The 23,523-nt window shown below is 37.0% G+C and overlaps 3 protein-coding genes and 1 long non-coding RNA gene across 5 annotated transcripts; 2 read left to right on the top strand and 2 right to left on the bottom strand.

Moving 5' to 3' along the window:
• Window positions 1–174: 174 nt before the first annotated feature.
• LOC122345304 lies at window positions 175–1,073 on the bottom strand. Its single transcript, XR_006250990.1, has 3 exons — window positions 1,006–1,073; window positions 646–938; window positions 175–552 (listed from the first exon to the last, which is right to left on the bottom strand). It is a non-coding gene; the product is annotated as an uncharacterized LOC122345304 (long non-coding RNA).
• A 2,859-nt stretch (window positions 1,074–3,932) lies between these two features.
• On the top strand, window positions 3,933–16,192 carry slc43a1b (solute carrier family 43 member 1b). Of its 2 annotated transcripts, none has more exons than XM_043238739.1 (15): window positions 3,933–4,199; window positions 5,954–6,111; window positions 6,206–6,392; window positions 6,548–6,603; window positions 6,812–6,888; window positions 10,949–11,041; window positions 11,155–11,288; window positions 11,952–12,103; window positions 12,197–12,346; window positions 12,591–12,626; window positions 13,279–13,411; window positions 13,501–13,630; window positions 14,362–14,435; window positions 14,726–14,849; window positions 14,958–16,192. In XM_043238739.1, the coding sequence occupies exons 2-15, from the start codon at window positions 5,958–5,960 to the stop codon at window positions 15,147–15,149; spliced, it is 1,692 nt and encodes a 563-aa protein (XP_043094674.1). In that variant the 5' UTR covers window positions 3,933–4,199; window positions 5,954–5,957; the 3' UTR covers window positions 15,150–16,192. The 2 variants fall into 2 exon arrangements, with proteins under 2 accessions (XP_043094674.1, XP_043094682.1); XM_043238747.1 differs by having other exon boundaries at window positions 12,200–12,346.
• Window positions 16,178–18,779, bottom strand: med19b (mediator complex subunit 19b). Its single transcript, XM_043239001.1, has 6 exons — window positions 18,469–18,779; window positions 17,798–17,920; window positions 17,431–17,564; window positions 17,146–17,242; window positions 16,972–17,066; window positions 16,178–16,534 (listed from the first exon to the last, which is right to left on the bottom strand). Exons 1-6 carry the CDS (start codon window positions 18,674–18,676, stop codon window positions 16,469–16,471), a joined length of 723 nt encoding a protein of 240 aa, XP_043094936.1. The 5' UTR covers window positions 18,677–18,779; the 3' UTR covers window positions 16,178–16,468.
• A 352-nt stretch (window positions 18,780–19,131) lies between these two features.
• On the top strand, window positions 19,132–23,513 carry tmx2b (thioredoxin-related transmembrane protein 2b). Its single transcript, XM_043238986.1, has 8 exons — window positions 19,132–19,446; window positions 19,989–20,049; window positions 20,404–20,517; window positions 20,835–20,911; window positions 21,209–21,315; window positions 21,909–21,974; window positions 22,058–22,187; window positions 22,309–23,513. The coding sequence occupies exons 1-8, from the start codon at window positions 19,258–19,260 to the stop codon at window positions 22,489–22,491; spliced, it is 927 nt and encodes a 308-aa protein (XP_043094921.1). The 5' UTR covers window positions 19,132–19,257; the 3' UTR covers window positions 22,492–23,513.
• Window positions 23,514–23,523: the final 10 nt, after the last annotated feature.

Consider the following 23,523-nt stretch of genomic DNA (forward strand, 5'->3'; position numbering starts at 1 on the left):
ATACTACTGTGAATATTAAAAAGTAAAAAAAAAATCTTTATTGAAATAAATGTATTACAAAAAAACACAAAAGATGCACAAACAAGGTCTAAAACATTGATGTGTATATATATATATATATATATATATATGTGTGTGTGTGTGTGTGTGTGTGTGTGTGTGTGTGTGTGTGTGTGTTAGGATATCCCAGTAATTTTTTCTTTTTACAACTTAGGACACACGTGTTGCATTGTATGTAAACACGCCCAAACAACCTTATCCACAAACACTTTAGTTTTGTCCCACAAAGAGAGTTCTTGAACTTCCGAGGGACATGAAGGATCTGATAAATTGCATGTGTTCTCTTCATCTGAGCATCTGAGCATCTACAAATACAAAGAAACATTGTAACTCGTGTAATTTACATATGTACTGCATACATCTACAACACTTCATTACCTGCAGGTTATCAATTAGGCCTTGAACTTCATTCTTGATTTTAGTGGAATTATTCTGGAATGTCATCTCGCAGTTATAATAATCACCAAGTTTCTGTAAAACTACACACTTCGCCTGAGAGAAGGATAGATGCATATCAGATATAGTACATTGGCTAAGCGTTTCCAAAAGATACTGAGGAAAGTAAAATGTCAACCAGTAACTTACGGCTCCACAGTCACTTTCTGAAGAGGCAGTGCTGCTTGGAGTGTGTGTGAACTGGAGTATATGCAAATGGCATTAGCGTTAGATTATAAACCAACCAAAAACAGATTAAGATTCATGGCACACTTACGCACTTACGTTTTGATCGATTAACATTTCCATTATCCTTTCAGCCTGCAGCCTTACATTTTTGCAGGTTTCTAGACTCCTTTTATCCATAGTGTGGATCCCAAATGGTGCAAATCTGCCAGATCTCACGCACAGCATTAGTAGAAGGGCAAAAATGATGGAACGCACTGTAAAACAAAGCATGTCAAAACACTAATGCACTTCAGTCATGTACTCAACCTTGTAAAGACTTACTTGTGTCTTCTGTGTTGGTTGGAGTCTAAGATCGTCGCAGGAAGTGTTTTAGAGTTGGGTCTTTCTATGTTCCACGATTTCTGCAAATGTCCCTGAATGTCCATCTTATATATCTAGAGAGCTTACAGCAGTGGTCTTAAAACTGAAGTCATCGAACACCTCATCCACCTACAATGTGTATGTGAATATTTGTGGGCGTGCGTGAGGATTGAAACGTACAATTGAACATGTGTCAATGCTTTTATTATTTCCTTAGAATTTCTAAATCCCCCCGTTAGGATCACTGCTTGTCACTTCCCCTAGGGAAGACTTTACTACTGATGCAATGTGGAATAGTATTACAAGAACCTTTACCCCTTAAGGTTTTACATGCAACTGCTCGGACAGGTTAGTCGATGAGCTTTGGAAAGGTTAGTCAACTTTGTTAAGATTCTTGTATTGGTTCTTCCCAATAAAATATTTTTTGACACATTTTGGGTGGTAAAATATTACAGCAAGACATTTTCCTCTGATCTTTGCTTTGAATTTCTGCCATAGGATAACACAAACCTTCCTCACTTTTGACAGCCATGTGCTGCGTATTTTTTATTGTATGTTTGCATAATACACTTGTATCTGAACATATTTCCCCCAGTGGGGATTTTAATCCGTTTTTAATCTTCATGTTTGCAAAGGAACAATGTCATTATAAAACTATTTAGTTTGTGATGTGCTTCATAATATTGTAATGATCAATAATAGTTTTTAACATTGTGACATTGTAAATTATGCAATATAATTTATATAAATTTATATATCTCACAAATTATACAATAAAAATATGATTTATATATTATTATAATTATTATATATTGTTAAAAAATTAAGAAACTAATTATAGTTATTAACGAACTATAATTATAGCTACATACATTTTAGCTTTACAAAGTTAGGCCTATGAGATCTGGTTATGTTAAACAGACTTTTTTTCAGTAAACACTAGATGCTGAACAAAAAATTCAAAAATCAAATTAATGTTTTCATTTAGACTTTTTCCTCGTATTAAGCACTATCCAGCTAATATATATATATATTTTTAAATGTGACTAAGTTCATCTGTTTTTGTTTTTCCTGTTATGTCACATCAATAAACTGAATGAATGTCTGGCTCATGCTCCTTTTTTTAGGAATTAGAGTGATTCTTAAGAAGTGGGATAAAACAGGGTTCAAAATTAAATTAAAAATGTATTTAATTAAATGAAAAAATTAATAAAATAATAATAATAATAATAAAACCTTGTACTTTTTAACAAAACATGCTTTTTACCTTGAACTATATAATAGAATTTCAACTTTATCTTTAAAAGCATCCAAGATGTTTTTAACATTTCAAAACACATTGCCATGTTAGCAGACATATTACACTTTCACATGTGACCAACGAATATAAAATATCATAATGAAATATTATCAAAATATTAATCTGACCGAGGTGACGAAAACCTAAATTTGTAGTTATTTAACTATCAAATACAATAAATCAATCAGTTACTGTATTAAAACATACACAACAAAAAGTGACAAAAACTCTTATTTAAAAGTAACATTTAAGTATTTGTATATATAATTTCAAAACAAAATCATACGGGGTTGACAAATTTGCCATTTTTTTTCCACAAAATGTGTATTTGTACCATTTTTTTTATTGATGCTAGATGCTAATGTAGCCTGCTTCAGGAGAATAAAATGATCAAATAATTTCCTCAGAAATTGGAAGATGGTGTTGACATATCATGGTTGTGACACAGAAATATCAACATTAGGATTAGAATATTAGAATATACATTTTTTGAATATTTAGAATATTCTAAAACGATAAAACCGACAGTGATGAGCTCTGCAGAGGTTCTAGTGAACGTCTGTCGGTGTTAACAAAAAGTGGTGCCAGAAACCTTATGAAACATGCACATGTCACTGAAAAAACAATCTTGCTTTGATACGAGATATCATTAAGTGTTACTTTTCATAACTAAGTCGTCTTCATCATTAAAAAAACATTTTTGTTAATTGTAAAGCATATGAACGATTGAACCCTTCTCTGTGGATACACTGTTTTAGAAGTAGCTGGAGGACAATAAGATTTGGTATAATAATGAGAAACTTAAATTGTATGGGATAATTGTGTTAAATACATTATTTTATGAATCCCTCATAACATTTAAATATAAATGTTAAAAAAATTATTTTACATATAATAGCTGGAAATTAACATTAATTAAATCATATTTTCAAATGAACATGCGGTAATTAATATGTCACCGCTAGTGAAAAAAGTACAGGAGGTGAAAGGCCGTATAAGTAATGGCCAGGGTCTCACGGTCTGTGCCACATTAATGTTTTGTAAAGTGTGCTTTAACGAAAACCCTATTTCCTATGAATACATCGGCGGCGATGTTTATCGTCGACAGATTTGTGGTTTTATCTGACTTTCAGAGTAATTACATCCAGTCTTGCGGTGGGATAACGACGGCAAATAAATTAAATCGACGACTGATTCATCGTGTTGCAACGTCCACGGCGGTAGCACTTTCCCTAGTTCGCCTGCTTTGGGGGTTGGGGGGGGTCTAGTTTTTCCAGTAAAACAATCTATTTTAGCAGCGAAGGGCAATCATCGCCGTAGTTCTTGAGAAATGTTTGTAATGTGGCGTAGAATGACGAGATCTCCAAAAGAGACAGAAGCCAGCCAAGTTCAACGCGCCCGAAGACGTCATGGGAAGATTGCACGCGTGAGTACTCTGCAAACGTTTTAAAACGTTGACCGAACGCTCCTCGCGGCCGGTTAGGTGAGTTCCCGTGTGGTCGTGGCCGCGCGAGGGCGCCGCTCGCGCCGGGAAAAAATATCACAGGCGTTCCGCACTAACAATCCAGTCGCGTGTGCTCTTTGGGAAACCATCCATAAATTGAGTTTGGTTTGGAAAGGTGGGGAGGAGGGTCAATGCCGAGAGCCATTTATAGACAAAACGAGCAGGGAGAGAGAAAGTGCATACAAAACTTGACATATCCTTTTTAGTTTCTACAAACGCGCAAGTGCAACCTGGAGCGCGCGGAGAGAAAAACGCTAAATTATAGCCCCGCTTGCGCGCTGCAAAGGATAAGTAACGCTGAGGAAAACCAGACACATGCCATTGCTATAAATAACAGTGCATAAAACAGTGGTAAGTTTACTCTCTCTGTGTTTCCAAGATTTTGGAAACTTGTTTAAAGAGCCGAGTTGATAAATGAATGTTACGTTTTTAAATCTGTTTAAGCCTCGTGAAGTACATTCTCTCAATCACTCGATTTTCTAAAAAAGATTGTAGTTTTGTGTAATAAAGGAGGCTGCGTTTGCTTTTTAAATCTCGAATTAAATATTTGAAATAATTTTTTTATAACCAGATTATGTTCGGGGCGTGGGGTTTTAGGTCACGGTGATATTCGTTTACACATGTCACGCAGGCCGGATCGCACGGTTCATTGAACTTTACTGTATGTAGTATTCATTAAATTACCTTACGACCGATAGGCAAGTATTAATGGTCTCGTGCAGCCAACGCGCGGTGTGTTTTTTCCTTTAGGAAACTGAAGTGCGCACGCGGCACTTACAGTGAGCTGCTGAGCACGCGGTAGCAGCTGCAGTCAGTGTGAAGGAAACAGCTGTGTGTGTGTGTGTGTGTGTGTGTGTGTGTGGGGCTTTTGACCTTTTTAAACAGTCTTGAGTGGAAGGACATACTTGTTATCCTAAGCCCTTGCACAGTTAACCTAATATACCTTTTTTAAATGACGAAATTGTTAATTAAGGAGCGCATGAAGGCCCAGCGGTGGAAGAAAATAAGTTTTCCTTTTGCACCATTTTTTTGGGCCAAGTTTAAGTAAGCTTCTTGATGTCCTGTAGTCCTGTAGGGGGAGGAATCCTGATTCAGAATTGTGAGCGAAAAAAATAAATCTAAATTTCAGTGGTGGAAATGCATATGCTTAAAATATAATTAGATAATAATAATTAGAAAAATTATAAAAGTGTTTGTGCAGACAAAGTTAAGAAACTGACTGCCTGTCTACTATTCTTCAATATGTTTGATGATATATTCACTTTGCTGTTACATTGTTTTATACAATGAATTACTACATTTGTCCGACCTTATACTGTCAGTGATCTACTTTACAGCAGCATCGAACTCCATATTACAGCAGTAGCCTATTTATTTTAACCTATGTGTCGGGGAAATAAGTCACACCGGCGGTGATGCTCGTGGTGTGCCATGAAGGTCTGTGACTATTTCTGGTGTCAGCAGGACAGGGGGTGTGTGGACATGTGCTCTATGCATAATAAAAATACTTCGGCCTGTTTTATCCATGTGATGAGGACAACTAGAAAAGGCTGTGTTCAAAACATAAACAGACATAAATCACACTTACACTCTTTTTTTTAATACACGGTCTCCCATTTCGTTTTAGCAGCACGCTGTGGGCATGCCGTTCAAGAATGCCTGAACAAAGAGGACAAGTCTTGACATAAATTTGTAACAAACCTGTTTTTCTCCTTTCCTCCCTGAATTCTTCTCATTTCAGCTCTTCACACTAAAATAGAAGAAAAAACCCCGGTATCCTGAATAAGTGCAGGATCGTGTTGTGAGAAGATTAATAAATTCCAACATTAACGTTTGTGGTCTTCAGCAGTACACATGCAAGCGTGCATGAGTCTCAGATGCAAGCAGTTTTAATAAAGCGGTGTATAAATCTGGGCAAGCGGGGTCTGAAAGTGTAGATGAGACATGGAGAAAAGTGTCAAAGAAAGTGTGTTGTGTTGCTTTGACTTTACAAAATCAAACAAAGCAAGATGTCCCTGCCTCTTCTGATATTATTTTGTTTTTATGAATTAAGAAGCCCCATTCTGATTGTACAAGACTGAACTGCTGTATCTTTCATTCTCCAGCGCAATGGCTCCGTCGCTTTCACAGGCCTACAGGAGGCGCTGGTGGATGGCTGTCACATCAATCATAGAAAACCTGCTCTTCTCTGCCGTGTTGTTGGGTTGGGGATCTCTTCTTATCATGCTGAAGAATGAGGGCTTCTACTCACACCTGTGCACAGGTACGTGATCAGACGACATCCACACGGAGCGGTTGTATGCTCGGCAGCATGCAGAAGTTTAAAGTAAATCTGATTCTCCCTGTGTTGCTATTAGAGAATGTCACCGAGGCTCACGCTAATGTAAGTTTGACGGAGCGGGCGGTTTGGCTGAGCTGTATTGAGCAGGAGGAGATTCTGAATCTGGGCTTTACGATTGGCTCGTTCATCATCAGCGCAGCCACTCTGCCCCTTGGTGTCCTGATGGACAGGTTTGGACCACGTCCAATCAGATTGCTTGGCAGGTGAGAGACACACAGCTATCTGTATAAAACTGGAAAAGACTTAGTTCCTCACAACTTAACGTTGACTGTTGGCTTATACTTTAGAAGGTCAGCATTAAAGCCCACTTTCAATCTTGGTCATTTCCTCCAACTCTCTGCTTTCATGACTCCTTTAGTTCGTGCTTTGCATTATCCATGGCTTTGATTGCAGTGGCGTCTTATGATCCAAAAGGTCAGTATTAAGCCACATTTAATGGTTTCAGGTGTTGCACCACAGTGAGAACCAAAGTACAATATATAGAGCTTGAAATTACACACACACACACACATTGCATTTTTAATTATAAATATTGCTAAATTCCAAAGGCAAGTAATTAGTTAATCTGTACATTTAATGTTTTCTAAGTAATAAAGACATTGTTTCTTCTTTTTGTTCACAGTGTTATCAGCTATTATATTTATTGCTGTGTCCATGAATGGGTTCGGAGGAATCTGTCTAACCTTCACTTCACTAACAGTAAGACACAGTTGCAAATGTACCATTTGACCTGTTCTATATTCTTAGATCCTATTAAAGTTTTAATGTATTTGGGTTTAGTTTAATTATTTTGTCAGTGGGTGGTGGTCATGTTGACATTTAACTCTCTGTTGGTGTTTAACTGTGTGTGTGTGTGTGTGTGTATACACTACCATATTATATATATACAGACGTGGACAAAATTGTTGGTACCCTTTGGTCAATGAAAGAAAAACTCACAATGGTCACAGAAATAACTTTAATCTGACAAAAGTAATAATAAATAAAATTCTATAAATGTTAACCAATGAAAGTCAGACATTGTTTTTCAACCATGCTTCAACAGAATTATTAAAAAAATAAACTCATGAAACAGACCTGGACAAAAATGATGGTACCCCTAACTTAATATTTTGTTGCGCAACCTTTTGAGGCAATCACTGCAATCAAACGCTTCCTGTAACTGTCAATGAGACTTCTGCACCTCTCAGCAGGTATTTTGGCCCACTCCTCATGAGCAAACTGCTCCAGTTGTGTCCGGTTTGAAGGGTGCCTTTTCCAGACTGCATGTTTCAGCTCCTTCCAAAGATGCTCAATAGGATTGAGGTCAGGGCTCATAGAAGGCCACTTTACAATAGTCCAATTTTTTCCTCTTAGCCATTCTTGGGTGTTTTTAGCGGTGTGTTTTGGGTCATTGTCCTGTTGCAAGACCCATGACCTGCGACTGAGACCAAGCTTTCTGACACTGGCTAGTACATTTCTCTCTAGAATTCCTTGATAGTCTTGAGATTTCATTGCACCCTGCACAGATTCAAGACACCCTGTGCCAGACGCAGCAAAGCAGCCCCAGAACATAACAGAGCCTCCTCCATGTTTCACAGTAGGGACAGTGTTCTTTTCTTGATATGCTTCATTTTTTCGTCTGTGAACATACAGCTGATGTGCCTTGGCAAAAACTTCGATTTTTGTCTCATCTGTCCACAGGACATTCTCCCAGAAGCTTTGTGGCTTGTCAACATGTAGTTTGGCATATTCCAGTCTTGCTTTTTATGATTCGTTTTCAACAATGGTGTCCTCCTTGGTCGTCTCCCATGTAGTCCACTTTGGCTCAAACAACGACGGATGGTGCGATCTGACACTGATGTTCCTTGAGCATGAAGTTCACCTTGAATCTCTTTAGAAGTCTTTCTAGGCTCTTTTGTTACCATTCGGATTATCCGTCTCTTAGATTTGTCATCAATTTTCCTCCTGCGGCCACGTCCAGGAGGTTGGCTACAGTCCCATGGATCTTAAACTTCTGAATAATATGTGCAACTGTAGTCACAGGAACATCTAGTTGCTTGGAGATGGTCTTATAGCCTTTACCTTTAACATGCTTGTCTATAATTTTCTTTCTGATCTCTTGAGACAACTCTTTCCTTTGCTTCCTCTGGTCCATGTCGAGTGTGGTACACACCATATCACCAAACAACACAGTGATTACCTGGAGCCATATATATAGGCCCAATGGCTGATTACAAGGTTGTAGACACCTGTGATGCTAATTAGTGGACACACCTTGAATTAACATGTCCCTTTGGTCACATTATTTTCAGTGTTTTCTAGGGGTACCATCATTTTTGTCCATGCCTGTTTCGTGAGTTTATTTTTTTAAATAATTCTGTTGAAGCATGGTTGAAAAACAATGTCTGACTTTCATTGGTTAACATTTATAGAATTTTTATTTATTATTACTTTTGTCAGATAACAGTTATTTCTGTGACCATTGTGACTTTTTCTTTCATTGACCAAAGGGTACCAACAATTTTGTCCACGTCTGTATATATATATATATATGTGTGTATATGTATATGTTAAATGAATACCTGCTATAAAAGTTAGGGGCTAATAAGATTTAAATAGTAATAATAATAATACTTTTATTAAACGAGGATGCATTTTAAATAAATAGTTATTTATTGTTTTCTATTTAGCAAACAATCCTGAAAAGCAAAAACCTGGAAAAACTTTATAACACTGAACCGGCAGAAATAAAGTACATTTTAAATCATAATATATTTTACAATATTGCTTTTTTAGTGTGTTTGATCAAGTAAATGCTGCCTTAGTGACCATTTTTAGTGACTTTTTCTGAAAGAGGTTAGGATCATTTCTTTTTACTTTTTTTTTATTATTGAATTGAAACAAGAAATTAAGAAATGAGAGGTTAGGATCATTTCTTTATGCCTGTCTGTGGACACGTGCAAGGTGAAAAGTAAGTATGACACCTTTTGGCTACACTTTTGCATGATTGCTGTTTTACATTAAAATACCGCGCCTACACATAAGATCACAAAAAGATTTAAAGTATTTCTTGCTGTGCATATCAGATGCCATTTTCTGCACTTGCATGAGTTACTGCTCTCGTCTGCTGGCGGTCACTTAAGCTCTGTACGTTTTCCATCCCCTCGCTCTTTTGGCATGTTGCTCTCAGCCAATCACAGCACAGATCCATCTTCACGCCCTCTTCTCCACCAAGCCCACTGTCTCCCAACACGCACTGTGCTGGCTTTTCTTCATGTGTCCCCCTTATTTCTACACTACCTAAAAGTTTCAAAATGTATTAATATCATGAATTCATATCTACAATATATTTTCTAATTCACTTCATTTACGCAGGCTATGTGGATAAACATAGCTCACAACTCATTTTACTTTTCAATTTCACCATTAAAGTGACAATTTTGCCATAATCCGGCATAAAACATAATCAACAGGGAAAACCGAGGATGGAATTTATTCATCTGGATTTGAGCGAATGATAAAAAGGGGTCGTTAAAGAAGAAACCATGCTTGACTTCTAGATGTGAAACATTATTTACCTATTAAATAATTTGTCAAGAGATATGCAAACGTTGCCACAATGTTCTGTCCTCTTGTGTCTGTGATCTTTGTGTGTTTACTGTCCAGACTGTTAAGTTACATAGTACTGGCACACGCACATATCCTGAATTGAACTTGGATGAAATTCTGAATCATGTTTTTATATGAGCTCCACGTGTACTGCATATAACCTGCGTGTATAATATAAACAAACTAGCAAACTGCTGTTTAAATAGATTTAGGAGTATGGCATGTCACACCGAAGGACATGTCAGCTTCCTGAAAGTATTTCATTTCAGCAACCTATTTATATGCTAAAATAGTAGGGTTATATTTAAGAGCTGGCAATGGACTGTTTGTGTTTGCGTCAGTCTGAATAGGGACATCTATGTTTGTGTGTGTGTGTGTGTGTTTATTTGCTTGGATGGTAGAGCATTGTTGGCACAACAGCAAAGGAGTACGCTTAGCTCAGCATTTTATCACACCCACAAATAAGTTAAGCTATGCTGAATGATTTAAATAAATCAAAGGCAATTATATACTTCTATTATATAAAAACTGAGCAGACTAAAAACTCCATATACTGTCAGTACACTGTAAAACTGTCACTGGGGCAGTACTCTTTAAGAAAGGTATAGGCTTTTAGAGCACAATGTACCTTTAATGTGGATCATTTATGGTTAAAAAAGTACAGAAATATACCCTTTGTCTGTACCTTTTTCTAACGGTGCATGGAACCGTTGGTTTAAAATGTAAGAGGGAAAGAAAGATGTGCACAATGATAATAATAACACACAACACTTGCAGAAACATGTGCCTAATTTTTAATTTCTGTAGTATCTCTGTGGATGTATGCATGTATGTATATTAATAGTATATGATTAAATGATTAAATAACTAATATAAAACATTTATGTGCGTATACGTACTACATATATAGTAAACACAATTATGTATAATTATATTTAAATAAATGAAATTCTGCATGTATTTCTCGATGTACATCAGTAAATAAGAGCTTTTTAAATATAAGCAGTAGCGTCAGACTATAAGATCACTGCCTGACGAACTGCGTCTTCACGTTTTTCTAACTTCAGGCACATAGTGCTCTCTAGTGGCAATGAACAAGTGTTACAGTTTGAATACACACTTTGGTATGGACACTTACGATTCTTTTCTTCACGTTTGGTTTTCTCAGTTGCCAAATATGTTCGGGAATGTGCGGTCTACGATTCTTTCGCTCATGATTGGCTCGTACGCCTCCTCTGCTGTCACCTTCCCAGGAGTCAAGGTAGAGATTGTTCAGTCACTAACTAGGTCAAACAACTGATATACATTATGCACAAATACGTTGGTCTTGCAGTGCAGTTTACGAAGATGTCCTCTGTCTGTCTTGTTCTCTAGCTGATCTATGACATGGGCGTCTCTTTTTCTGTTATATTGTGGGTATGGGCAGGGTTTGCCTGCCTCGTCTTCCTCAACTGCTTTTTTAACTGGCCGGGAGAATCTTTTCCTGGCCCTGAGGACATCAGATACACGTCAGTACATGCCAAATACATGAAGAGTTCAGATATTGCTGCTGTTTGAAAATTTCTTCTAATATGAGCTTTTTTTTAATCAGGCTTTTTTGGGTAGGTTTAGTCATTTCACATTATAGGCCAAGAATAGGTTCTTTTCACTGCCATTAAAATAAAAAATAACTGAATGTAAACATAGGAGCCTGAGAAACAAGCTTTCGCATCTGAATTCTTCACATACACTATACATTATTACATTATTATTTTTTACACTTAGACATGTTAATAAACTAGCATTCAGAAGTTTGGAGTCAGTACTTCTTTAAAAGAAATTATTACTTTTGTTTAGAAAGGATGCATTAAATTGATCAAAAAAGACATTGAAGACTAATACATAATGTTACAAAAGCTAAAATCCTCAAAAAGTTTCATATAGATGCATATTAGAATGATTTCTGAAGGATCACGTGACACTGTTGGAGTAATGATGTGACAAATTATTTTATATTATATATTAACAGTAAGTCTGTATTACGTTTTTTTGTATTTATGTTTAAATAAATGCAGAGAGTAAAACACTTTACAAACATTGACCCCAAACTTTTGAACAACGAGAACGTAACAATCCTAATATACAGGATATTGCTAAAACTGTACATGAATTTCTGTCTCTTGATTGCACAGGACAATGGTGAAGTTGACAAGTGAAGAAGAGGGCCAAAAGATGACTGAAGAAAGTTCTTTCACTCAGGAGACTCTTAAAGAGCAAGATTTGACCAAACAACAGCCTTCCACTGATGAAGCTCCCAGCCATGGGACAGCTGCTCAGAGCCAGGGCAAGTCTCACAAACACGCTGCCTGCGAAACACCATAGAACTGTGACTTTGATCATGAAATAATCTTATGTTTTCAAATTTTGTTTGGTACAGCAGTATCCCCTCCCTTTCATCGTTCTGTGTGCTCTCCTATATTCCTGTGGAGCATCATCACGATGGCCATGACCCAGCTCCGGGTCATTTTTTTCATGGGCGCTATGAATAAGATGTTGGAGTTCCTGGTTACCCATGGCGACCCCAATCGTGAGCATCAGCTTAACATCCCAGTCGTTTGCTTTTAACGGGATTAATGAGATTTGCTCTTTTAAAATTGGTGTTATTACTTTGCTTAAGAACAGATGGGTAAATTAGCGCAAACTCACAGGCGTCTGCTACAGTTTTGCAGAAGCATGTGTTAGTGGTGGGTGTTTGTAAGTGGGTAGTAAAGTTAGTGGCGTAAGTTGGCTTTATATTGCATGTTTTTGACTGCCTGTTTGTGTGTGTTTAGCCTCAGAGGAGTTGGTGAAGGAGGCAGAGGAGAAAGGTAAGAAAAGTCACATTATTTTAACCAGACCATTATACTGTATGTTTATTTTGGTTTCGTAACAAACATATTTAAGCACTTATAACACACTTAAAGGGACGGTTCACCCACACGTGGAAATTCTTCAGTTAATCACTTTTCACTTGTTTCAAGCCTGTTTTGAGACAAAGATGTTTTGAAGAACAGTTGATTGCAGCCATTAGGGGAAAAAAATATCATGTAAAGTCGAAGGCAAGCATTCTTCAAATCATCTTGTTCATCTTATTCAGCGAAAAAAAGTAACACTTTGACGGTGAGTAAATAATGACAGAAGTTTAATTTTTGGATGAACTGTCTCTTTAATGTATCAATAATATCACATTAGAAAACATAATATCAAAACAGGAAGAAATTTGAAGAAAGACAGCTCAATCGAGCAAGACATTTAACAAAAACGTTTTTTTTGACCTTGACACCAGTTGTTAAAAGTTTCAAAATCTCTCGCTAACGTTAAATTACTTCTGATAAAAAGTCTAGTATCGTTTATTTGGATTAATGTGTTTAATATGTAATGTAGCAGGCAGTGCAATATCAGGATAATAAAGCAACATTATTCTAGGAAGTGCTTGTATAGTGTTGAAGTGTGTGTGTGTGTGTGTGTGTGTGTTTTTTGTGAATCTCTACTCGTCCATCTTTGGCACTCTTCAGCTGCTCTGTCTGGTCTCCTGTCCTCTGATTGGCTACATCATGGACTGGAGAATGAAGGAGTGCGAGGACGTGGTGAATTCAGCAGAGGGTGAAAAAAGGTGATAGTGGTGAAAGAGTGAAGGAGAGAGATGTTGAATTAATTGAATGTGTTAGATTGTTACCCGTTTCCTTTCGTTGTTTACCACAGTCCCTCCAGGCATCCAAAAAGGGACCGAAAGATCCAGAAACTCACTAACGCCATCAGAGCGTTCATCTTAACTAACACTCTGCTAGTCATCTTCGGCATCATCTCTCTCATTGACAATCTGCCCGTACAGGTTAGACACAATGTCACAAATGCACTTGTTTGTTCAGAAATACTATTTAATAGCTATGTAATGATATTTAATTACTATATAGAATTTTTATATATTAATTAGCATTTTTATATTCACATTTACCATTGCACTCATACTAATTTAAGTTACAATAAATTACTTTTCACTCACATAATTTTATTTAATTAGCATATTCGTATGTATCTTTGCAATCATACACAACAAAATCATCTGTAACTTTGCACTCATGTATCATTTTAATTACATTCATGTATACGTTTAAGTCTTTATGTGTACAAATGCATACAGATACTATTGTGTTATTGCTGCAAAACATGAACGTTTAGATCAGGGGTAGGCAACCTGCGGCTCTGGAGCCGCATGCGCTCTTCAGCCTCCTTGTAATGGCTCCCGATGGCCTTGACAAAAAAACATAGAAGGTTTTTTTTTATTTTATTTTTATTATCGTCATTATGTGCTCATTTTGTTGCACAATTCCTCTGGGGTTTTAGTTGATACCATCTAATAAAGTTTTTTTATAGTTTGTCACTTAAAATATATTTCACATCAACATCAGCAGCCGTCTTTTAGAACTTTATAAACTCTGTAATTTTTGCGGCTCCGGGAGTGGCTCACACAAAGTGGCTCTTTTGATAAAAAGGTTGCCGACCCTGGTTTAGATGAATATTAATTATTGTATGTATTTTTCTTTGTTCTCCTTTTTGTTTCAGGTGGTGTCATTTGTTCTTCACACTGCAGTTCGAGGTTTTTTTCACTCCTGCTGTGGTGGGCTCTACGCTGCTGTGTGAGTTTTACTTATCAAAATACAAGTTTTTATGAGCAGATGAAGGCTAAAATGACTTTGAAATGAATTTATGTGATTCTAGTACTTAAAAAATGATACGTTTTGCTTTGACATCTTGGTGAATTAAAAGTAATTAATATTTTTTATTTGTATAAATAAACATACATTTTTGGAGTGTTTTAGTTAACGATAATGCTCTCGCAAATAGCTGTTAAAAATGGCTCAGTAAGATGCATGTATGTAATTTAGCTGTTTTTTGTTATCCTCAAAGTGTTTATTTGCATGTTTAGCTACCCAACCAATCACTTTGGCACTCTGACGGGCTTGCAGTCCACGATCAGCGCTGTGTTTGCCCTCCTACAACAACCACTCTTCATGTGCATGGTGGGACCGTTGCGGGGTGATCCTTATTGGGTGAGTGTAATGCACCATTCACGTGCAAAGCAAATGTGTGTCTGTATTTAAATTTAAGTTTCACAGAATCAAGAATCTGGACAAAAATGTGGCTTTTTCAATCAACAGATCAACTTGGGCCTGCTTGTGTTCTCATTGGTTGGATTCCTGCTGCCCGGATACCTCTTCTACCACCGGAGACAAATTATGAAGGAGAAGGCAGCGCTTAATAGTCTGTCAATGAGCCAGACGGTGCAGGAGAGCGACAGTCTCAACCAAACAAGCGATTCAGCAAAATATCAATCAAACGGGAACGCCTGAGGTGGAAAACATTGACAGTTGAGGCGTATGTGAATTATACGCCTGGTTTATGAATTATGATATCATGGCACTTCAGAAACGGAATTATTGACTTCGTGTTCAGTCACTGTGGAGACTTGACAAATATAAAACAGTGTTAAAAAATAGCAAATGTGCAATTTAAAGCTTCAGTCGAGCCTTTGAATGAGTGACTGAGCAGAATGTGTTTTCAAGTCTTTTATTATCAATCCGAAAAACATTATGCCTTCACTTAAAGTATGTAGTTTGCCGTTTTCTTCAATTATTAATATTGCATGGACACTTTGAAATGTCCATTAAAATGGTAGCAGAACCAGAAGGGAGACTTATATATATAAAAAAATTATAAATGTCCTTCTGTGAAGCACCTCCTTTCCTCATCACTTTTGTTAGTCAGTATGAATCAACATTTGCTCCATTTATTTGAAAAGCAGTGTTATTGTTTTTCAGGGCATTTTATAACATATACAATCATTCTGTGTTTAGAATCTAAAATCAAAACTCGATCCAACTTGCTTAAAAAGGTAACCTTACCTTTAGTCCTTGTGTCTCGATCAAAAAGCTGAAATTTTCAGGAGAGTAGCTCACAAATGATTGGGAACTTTTATTCTACCATATTCAAGTCTTCATTATGTATGTGCAGGACACAAACATAATCAAATTAACAAAATGAAAATAACACGCCATTTAAAGAATGTTTTCCTAACAGGTAAAACTTACCATGACATGGATCGTTTTAATATTAAAAGTTTGCTATCCCTCTTTTACTAAGCTTGAGAGAAATGCAGCGTTACGTGAAAATGGTAAATACAGATGATTCTTTTTATTGCAGAGGCCAGTTTTTTTACTATATTTGTTGTTTCGAAAGTACTGTTCTGTATGTTTCAGGACTGTAATCATGTTACCGGTTTCAGTGATTCTACTGATTGTCCAACATAATGGTGCTTGTGCTGTGCTCACGACTGTAAATATGCCTGACAGGGGGGAAAAAAATCAAATAAATTCAAATATTTTCTCACAAATCAGCCCATTTCTCAGCTGACTGTTTTATTTGTAAAAAAAGGTTTTTAAAAAGGTTGAATGAAAAATTCATTATTATACTCATAAATAGACACAGAGGCACTTACAAATATAACAGATGTGATGTTGACCAGGCGTTCTGGTACATTACATAATGATATACTCTCACACATTTATATATACACACACGCATCTGAGTCACTGTAACATTAAATCTGTAGCGTCCCAGAAAAGGCCCAATTTTCCAGATTGTGCTTCTCTTCATCTCGTTCCTCTGGTTTTTATCTCAGACTGCTGCTGCTGGGCTGAGCTCCAGTCATGCCCGGGTGGTCAGGGCTATGGCGATTCTGAACAAATAACAATATTCCATTTATCACAGATATTAGGTGTACCATGTATTGAGGTATTACACATTTAAGATATGCTAAACCTAAGTTCTGTACCGAGGATGCATTAAATGTATCAAAAGTGACAGTAAAGATATTTATAATTTTTTCTGATAAATGCAGAAAACATTTGACAATAATAAGAATTGTTTTTTGAGCAGCAAATCAGTATATTAGAATAATTTCTGAAGCATCATGTGACACTAAGTCTGAAGTAGTTTAGCTTTGCCATCCATTACATCTTAAGACATATTCAAATAGATACTTCACATTGTAATAATTTTACAACATTAATCTTTTACTGTATTTTGATCAAATAAATGCCACCTTGGTGAGCATAAGACTTTTAAACAATTAAAAAGTGTAGAAAAATTCTAATAAAAATCAGGTCAATTTACCTTTTTCTTCTTCTTATCTTTCTTCTTTTTCTTTCTGTCTGGGTCATCATCCTTCTTTTTCTTCTTCTTCTTATGGTCTGAATCTGACGGAGTTTCTGCGGTAAAGATGTGGAAAAGGACAGTTAAGATTTAAGAAAGCAGATACTCGATTCTTTGTTTGTGTTTAATTGTCACCTGGTGGTAAGGGATCTTGAGGCCGATGGTGTTTATGCTTGTGTTTGTTCTTCTTCTTTGGTGGTTGAATGTGCATCAGCCTGTACTGCTCTGGTAGCTGGACAGAGAGAGTCACGTAAAACACGCATACAAAACAACAAGAAAGGTCTGACTCGCATTACCATTCACTACCGAAACCTAAGAAAGACATTGACAAACCTCAGAGTACAGTCAACTTCATACTTCACTTAACGCAAGCTTCTCTCTCACACTCACACACACACACACACACACACACACACTTACAGGGCCAGTGTGCAGCCTGAAGCCGGTGAGCATGGCCCCAGTGAGAGGACTGAACGAGTTGTTGCAAACTGGTGGCTTCTCGATGAGAGATCGCAGAGAGCTGTTGTCCTGAATGCCTGGGCTGTCGATCATACCTGGAATACAGAAGTGGCAGTGGAGTTTAGGTTTACTTAAAGGGACAGTTCACTCAAATATACAAACAAATGACGGCGGCCATCGAATTCCATAGAATTTTCTTTCATACTATGGAAGTCAATGGCTACCATCAACTGTTTGGTTACCAAGATTCGTCAGAACATCATCTTTTGTGTTCAGAACGAGGGGTGAGCAGAAAAGGGCGGTGGAAGGTAAAAGTATGCATACACACCAGGCAGCTCAGGAAGGAAGTTGCTGAGCTTCTCTTTCACCTTCTTTCCGCAGAACTTGTTATAAGCGTGTTCCAGGTTGTAGTGTGTGATGAGATTAGTGTGTCCTGTCAGCTCGTTCTCCACTGAGAAGAAGACATGAGAGTTAACAGGTTCATAACGGCTCCATTAACTCTAAAATAACTGGCAAAATTTACCATGCTAACATCTTTTTGACTTCGAGGTTAATTGGTGTCTAACGGTAAATCTGCTGTAATGACTGTGTAATGACTTTTTTTGTTTGTTTATCTTATTAAAGCTTGTTTTGTCTAGGAGGCCCTCTTGGAAGTTTTCCGGGGCCCTCTAGTGGCCCCAGCTCCATGGTTAAAAAAATATAGAACTTTTTTTAATAAAAAGTGGGTTTTTTTTAATAACAGTGATGTTGTTCATTGTTATTAGGGTACCTTAGTCTTAGTAAGGCTCTTGCATGACATATATTGTATGGTATGGTACTATGGTTACCATGTACCATGCTTATTTGAATACAGCAACTTTGAAGTACCATGTAAATAAACTGGCAAGTTTGCATGCTATACAATCACTCTACAGTGACATCGATACTGATACGGTGTTATATATTATTACGTTCAAATCAATAATATCTTCATCATTAAAGTCTCAAAGAGGCGCTCACTGGGTAGTTCTCGCAGCAGGTAGAAGGGCTCGTTCATTGCTGTGGGTTTTCTGATCGGACCCCCTTCATCCACCATCTGATGCGGGAAACACATCGGGCCCATATTTTGGGGTCCCTGGGGTTTCCCAGATCCAAAGCCAAGCGCAGAGGGCCCTGCTGGACCCTGTGAATCAGGCTGACCATACAGAGAAGAGAAGATTTCTGTCATGATGGCAAAATTACGCCACGACGTTATTATTGCGTGGACAGTTGTCTCGGCTTGACACTGCAGAACGACGATCCGTTCACAACTGCTTCCGGTTGCTTGGGGAAAATTACCGTAATTTATCAAGTACGTGATCTTAGTGTAGCCAGTTTCTAAAATGCACCAAATATACATACATAATGCGTCCTAAAAATGCATTATATTATATAAGACAGCAATTTATTTGCATACATAATTATATGAGATTAGATAAATTATTAACGTTTGTGTCAGTGACGCATGTCAAAATCATCGCTGGGAGTTTATTTGTTACGGTAAAGAAAAAAAGCGACATACTTCCTCTTGTCCTTCCCTTTATGTGACATCACGACCAATAAGCGACGCCGCTTCAGGAAGGTGACCAATCAATGGGCGCGCTTTAAAGAGGCGGGGCGAATTTTTCCTTCGTCCGCAGTGACCTCTGTCCCTTTAAATCGTTTAATTCATTTGCCGACGAATATTGTTTCGCGTTGATAGCGGCATCGATGCGGAGTCTGCCGTCTCGGATCACCGCAGAACTCGTTTTCTAAAACTAAAAAAGAACAATGGCTTTATTAACACCCCTCTTCGCGTTTCTGTATCATTTGCCGCAGGTTTACAAATGGCTACTAAAGCCGTACTACATCGCCTCGTTATTTATGTCTATCGCGTTCCTGCTTGTCCGCAAAACGCCTGGGATCTGCGAACATCTTTCGACGCAGCGCGAGGATGGCAATTCATGCGATTTTGACTGGGTATGTATAAAGCAGACATCTGAGGTTTAACACATGATGAGTGGGAACGGATATAGCTGCTTTGTAACAAGGGGACTGGGCAGTGGCCAGCAGAATTTGGGGGTCGCTATTAAGAAAACAAGCCCAAACCATAGTAAAAGAGTCTGAAATACCATGCATTAAAACAACGCACGTGGAAATAATATAATATAATAATATGCACGTGTGGTGCGTCTGTATCATTCACTGTTGTGTATTTATTTATATTTTATTTAAAAAAAAAAAACTGCCACAGAGTAGGGTCCAAAACCGTGAACAATACAGCAAAAAAGGGCACTATTAAATTCACAGAAATTTGTAGTCATTTGAAACAATAAAATGGAAAGCATATTTAAGCTGTACTATAGAATTTAGTATATTAGTATAGTATTTATAATATAATAGGCCTATATATTATAACATTGTTTATTAAATATAGCTATATTATTTTATGTTATTGTCTTTACTATGCACCGACATTTCAAATGTTGTCAGTCTTTGATTATTCAACTTTTTTTTTTCAGAGAGAGGTGGAGATACTGATGTTTTTAAGTGCTATAGTCATGATGAAGAACAGAAGAGCAAGTAAGACATTCTCCTTCTTAGAAAAACTCCTTTCCATCTTTGCACAATTATTTTCTCTAAAGCATATTGTATTGCATATTTAAGCGTCAACGAATAATCTCTCAGCTATGATGAACGTGAAGGTTTTGTTTACACACTAAACATTTGGGCACCTGCGAGTCTTGGCGCTCTCGGTGACGGTTGTCCTCGTGTTTGTGGTTCAATCAGTTTTCTTTGTCATTGCTTTGTTTCTGTGACTCTCTCCCTCCTCCAGTTCTGCTGTTCAACTCGACCCCTTTGACTGTGCCTTTTCGTCTCTCAAAGCGGTGCAATATTAAAATAATGAGTTGTTTTTGTTTACTTTTTGCTGCCCAGTTACCATCGAGCAGCACGTGGGCAACATCATCCTCTTTTGTAAAGTGGCCAATGTGATCCTCTTCTTCAGACTGGACATACGTTTGGGGCTTCTCTATTTGACGTTGTGTATAGGTCAGTATTCTTTTATTTATTTTTTCTTCTTTCCCAGGATTGCAAACAGGCACTAAACTGGAGTCATCCGCCTTTAAAGGACTGTAGACAAAAATAAAATCTTTAAGCAAATTTAGTAAAGCTGTTTGTTTTTTTTTTTTTTTTTTTGTAAATAAATCTACAAAAATCCTGCAATATAATAAAAAAAGGACAACTAAAATAAAAATTTAAATGTATCAACTAAAATTAATAGTATACTATTTTTTAATATTCTTAATATTCTTTTTAATTATATATAATGGTATATAATTTTTAATATTCTCTAATCACCGATGCAGTTTTCCTGATGACCTGTAAACCTCCTCTCTACATGGGCCCTGAATACATCAAGTACTTCAGCGATAAAACCATTGATGTGAGTATGAGTTCATATTAGACGCTTTACTTTTATGTGCTTTAATCACGAGCTGCTGGTTTTCAATACACTATAGTCAGATTATGAATTAGAACGACGCTTTATTCTGATTTAAAACCTCAGAGGAAACTCGCTTGAGTGTGCTTGGCTTATTAGTAACAGAAATTCAAAGGCCATAAATGCTCAGATTTCAGCCACATTCATAGTTGAACTTTAACTTTAGCAGCTCGAGGGGGGTGTAGAGTTAGATATACGCTTAAAACGGTTCAATTCGTGCTAATTTTCTTTTGTTTTTAGGATGAGTTGGAGAAGGATAATAGAGTGACCTGGATCGTGGAGTTTTTTGCTAACTGGTCACCAGAGTGTCAGTCTTTCGCATCTGTCTATGCTGATCTGTCCTTGAAGTAAGAATATATGCTTTCGTTCAAAAACATCAAAAATAATAAACTATTTCAAATAAACCGCGCAAAACCAGTCATAAGTAGCGCTTGTGTATTTAGGTTTGACGTGTTTTGTAACGTTTAGCGTTTTGTTAATTGTACACTCGGTTTAAATTTATTCTGAGATCACCCTGAAAGCAGTCTTGATGCTGGCATTAAAAAGTAAATTAAATACATCTTGATCCGCAAAATCAACATATTAGAATGATTTCTGAAGAATCAAGTTACTGAAAATTAGAGTAATGGATTCTAAAAATACATGGCATTTTAAATTGTATTTATATAGAAAACTGTTTTTTAAATTGTATTAAAATTTCAGAATATTGCTGTACAACAAATGCAAGCATAAAATAATTTAAAACATATGTGTGTGTGTTTTAAATTATTTTATGCTCATTATTTATATATATATATATATATATATATATATATATATATATATATATTTAAATGTTACTGACCTCAAGCTTTTGACTCGTACTGTTCATCCAGCATCAGTTTCTACGAATTTCAATATTCTGAATAGAAATAGCTAACTTTAACTCTCTCTCACTCAGGTATAACTGTGCAGGACTGAAATTTGGCAAAGTGGACATTGGTCGTTACAGTGAAGTGTCCAAAAAGTAAGTGGCTCTGCTGGGTCTGTTTTTCTGAGCTATTTGTAACCGATTTTGACAATGCTTGCTGTTTTCCCTCCCCCTCTCAGGTACAGGGTCAGCACCTCTCCTCTCTCCAAGCAGCTGCCCTCTCTGGTGCTCTTCCAGGGGGGAAAGGAAATCATGAGGCGCCCTCAAGTGGACAAAAAGGGACGGGCAGTGTCTTGGACCTTCACAGAGGTGAGGCTTAATCCGAAAAATCCGACCTTTCGAGTGGAAAAACTTTGTCAGGAAACATCCTCCTTTATTCTCTGTGTATGTTTCTGCGCTATACAGATCAGTGTTTTTCCTTTGTTTCCAGGAAAACATCATCCGGGAGTTTAACCTCAACGAGCTGTATCAGAAGTCAAAGAAGCTTGGTAAGACCAAAGGAGAGAAGTTCGAGAGGCCCAACGAGTCTGTGTTTTCCCCCGTGCCTGAGGAGGAGGAGCCGGAGGCCGAGACCATCACCGCGATGGACACAGAGAGCAAGAAGGACAAATAGGAAGCGCATGCTGCTGAAGAGCACTGTGAATCACTATGGGACTGGAGCAGGATGTGCTGATGTTCAGTATGCAGAGAGAAAGAGTTTGTACCGAGATATAAACGGAATGATTGTGCTCTTGTTTCTTTTTGTATAACATATTAATTAAGTGCAAAATGAGTCCAATAATATAGTAAATCCTTATGTTAATACCTATTTAAATGTCATAATCATTGATAAACTGGACACAGATGTTCAAACAGCTGTTATTTGGGACATTAATATCAGTCTGTCAGCCGTTTTTAATTTAATCAAGGTGAACATGGGACATCTACCTCTAATATGGTGATCATTAGTAAGGGGTTATTTTGCGTTGCATATGCATCGCATCGGGGAACAAACTTTTTATCATTTATTTTTCTCTTGTATTGTTAATCCTCCCATTCCATTGTCACTCCTAGTATTTTCTTTTTCTAGATTTTTTTTTACTATTTTACTAAGATGTGGCTTGGTTGTGTGACGGTACGGACTACTAGACCGAACGCGGCGGTCCTAAAAGAGTGGGCCTTTAACATTTCATGTTTTGAACATTTACTGTTTCTAAGAGCAAGACCTCAAGATAATATTCTGTAAAATTCAGTTGTTACTTTTTGACATTTAGATCCAGTTACACTTTAATTTCAGAGAGAATATACTGCTGTAAAAGTCTTGAATGTTTTTTTTTTATATTAAGCTTATTTTCATTTTCTTTGTGCTAAAGGATTATTTAACAATTGTATTCTAAACCGACAGGCACAGAAGAAAGCTGCAGGCAGTCTTCACGTATTAACCTTTTCCAATCATTACCTTTAATTTGTTTGTGTGGAAGCTTGAATTTTTTTTTTCCACAAAAAGCTAAATTGTTTTAGTTCCCTCTCGAGTAAACCGAGTCTTGATTTTTCACTAATCTTTAATGAACTGATGTCTGAAAGATGATGAAGTGCTTTAAGTGGTTGTGAACAGAAGGGTTTTCGCCATTCCAATAAAACACTTTGTTCTTCACATCCATTTTGT

Source organism: Puntigrus tetrazona, chromosome 1 (assembly GCF_018831695.1).
Source record: "Puntigrus tetrazona isolate hp1 chromosome 1, ASM1883169v1, whole genome shotgun sequence".
Taxonomy (NCBI): Eukaryota; Metazoa; Chordata; class Actinopteri; order Cypriniformes; family Cyprinidae; genus Puntigrus; species Puntigrus tetrazona.

Coding starts and splice junctions, on each gene's coding strand:
- med19b (XM_043239001.1), bottom strand. CDS start 18,676: ATGACAGAAATCTTCTCTTCTCTGTATGGTCAGCCTGATTCACAGGGT. Junction 17,921..18,468: donor CCTGCTGCGAGAACTACCCA/GTGAGCGCCTCT, acceptor TCTTCTTCTCAG/TGGAGAACGAGCTGACAGGA. Junction 17,067..17,145: donor TCAAGATCCCTTACCACCAG/GTGACAATTAAA, acceptor TCTTTACCGCAG/AAACTCCGTCAGATTCAGAC.
- tmx2b (XM_043238986.1), top strand. CDS start 19,258: ATGGCTTTATTAACACCCCTCTTCGCGTTTCTGTATCATTTGCCGCAG. Junction 19,447..19,988: donor ATTCATGCGATTTTGACTGG/GTATGTATAAAG, acceptor TTTTTTTTTCAG/AGAGAGGTGGAGATACTGAT. Junction 20,912..21,208: donor TCAGCGATAAAACCATTGAT/GTGAGTATGAGT, acceptor TTTTGTTTTTAG/GATGAGTTGGAGAAGGATAA.
- slc43a1b (XM_043238739.1), top strand. CDS start 5,958: ATGGCTCCGTCGCTTTCACAGGCCTACAGGAGGCGCTGGTGGATGGCT. Junction 6,604..6,811: donor GGCGTCTTATGATCCAAAAG/GTCAGTATTAAG, acceptor TTTTGTTCACAG/TGTTATCAGCTATTATATTT. Junction 12,347..12,590: donor TACCCATGGCGACCCCAATC/GTGAGCATCAGC, acceptor GTGTGTGTTTAG/CCTCAGAGGAGTTGGTGAAG.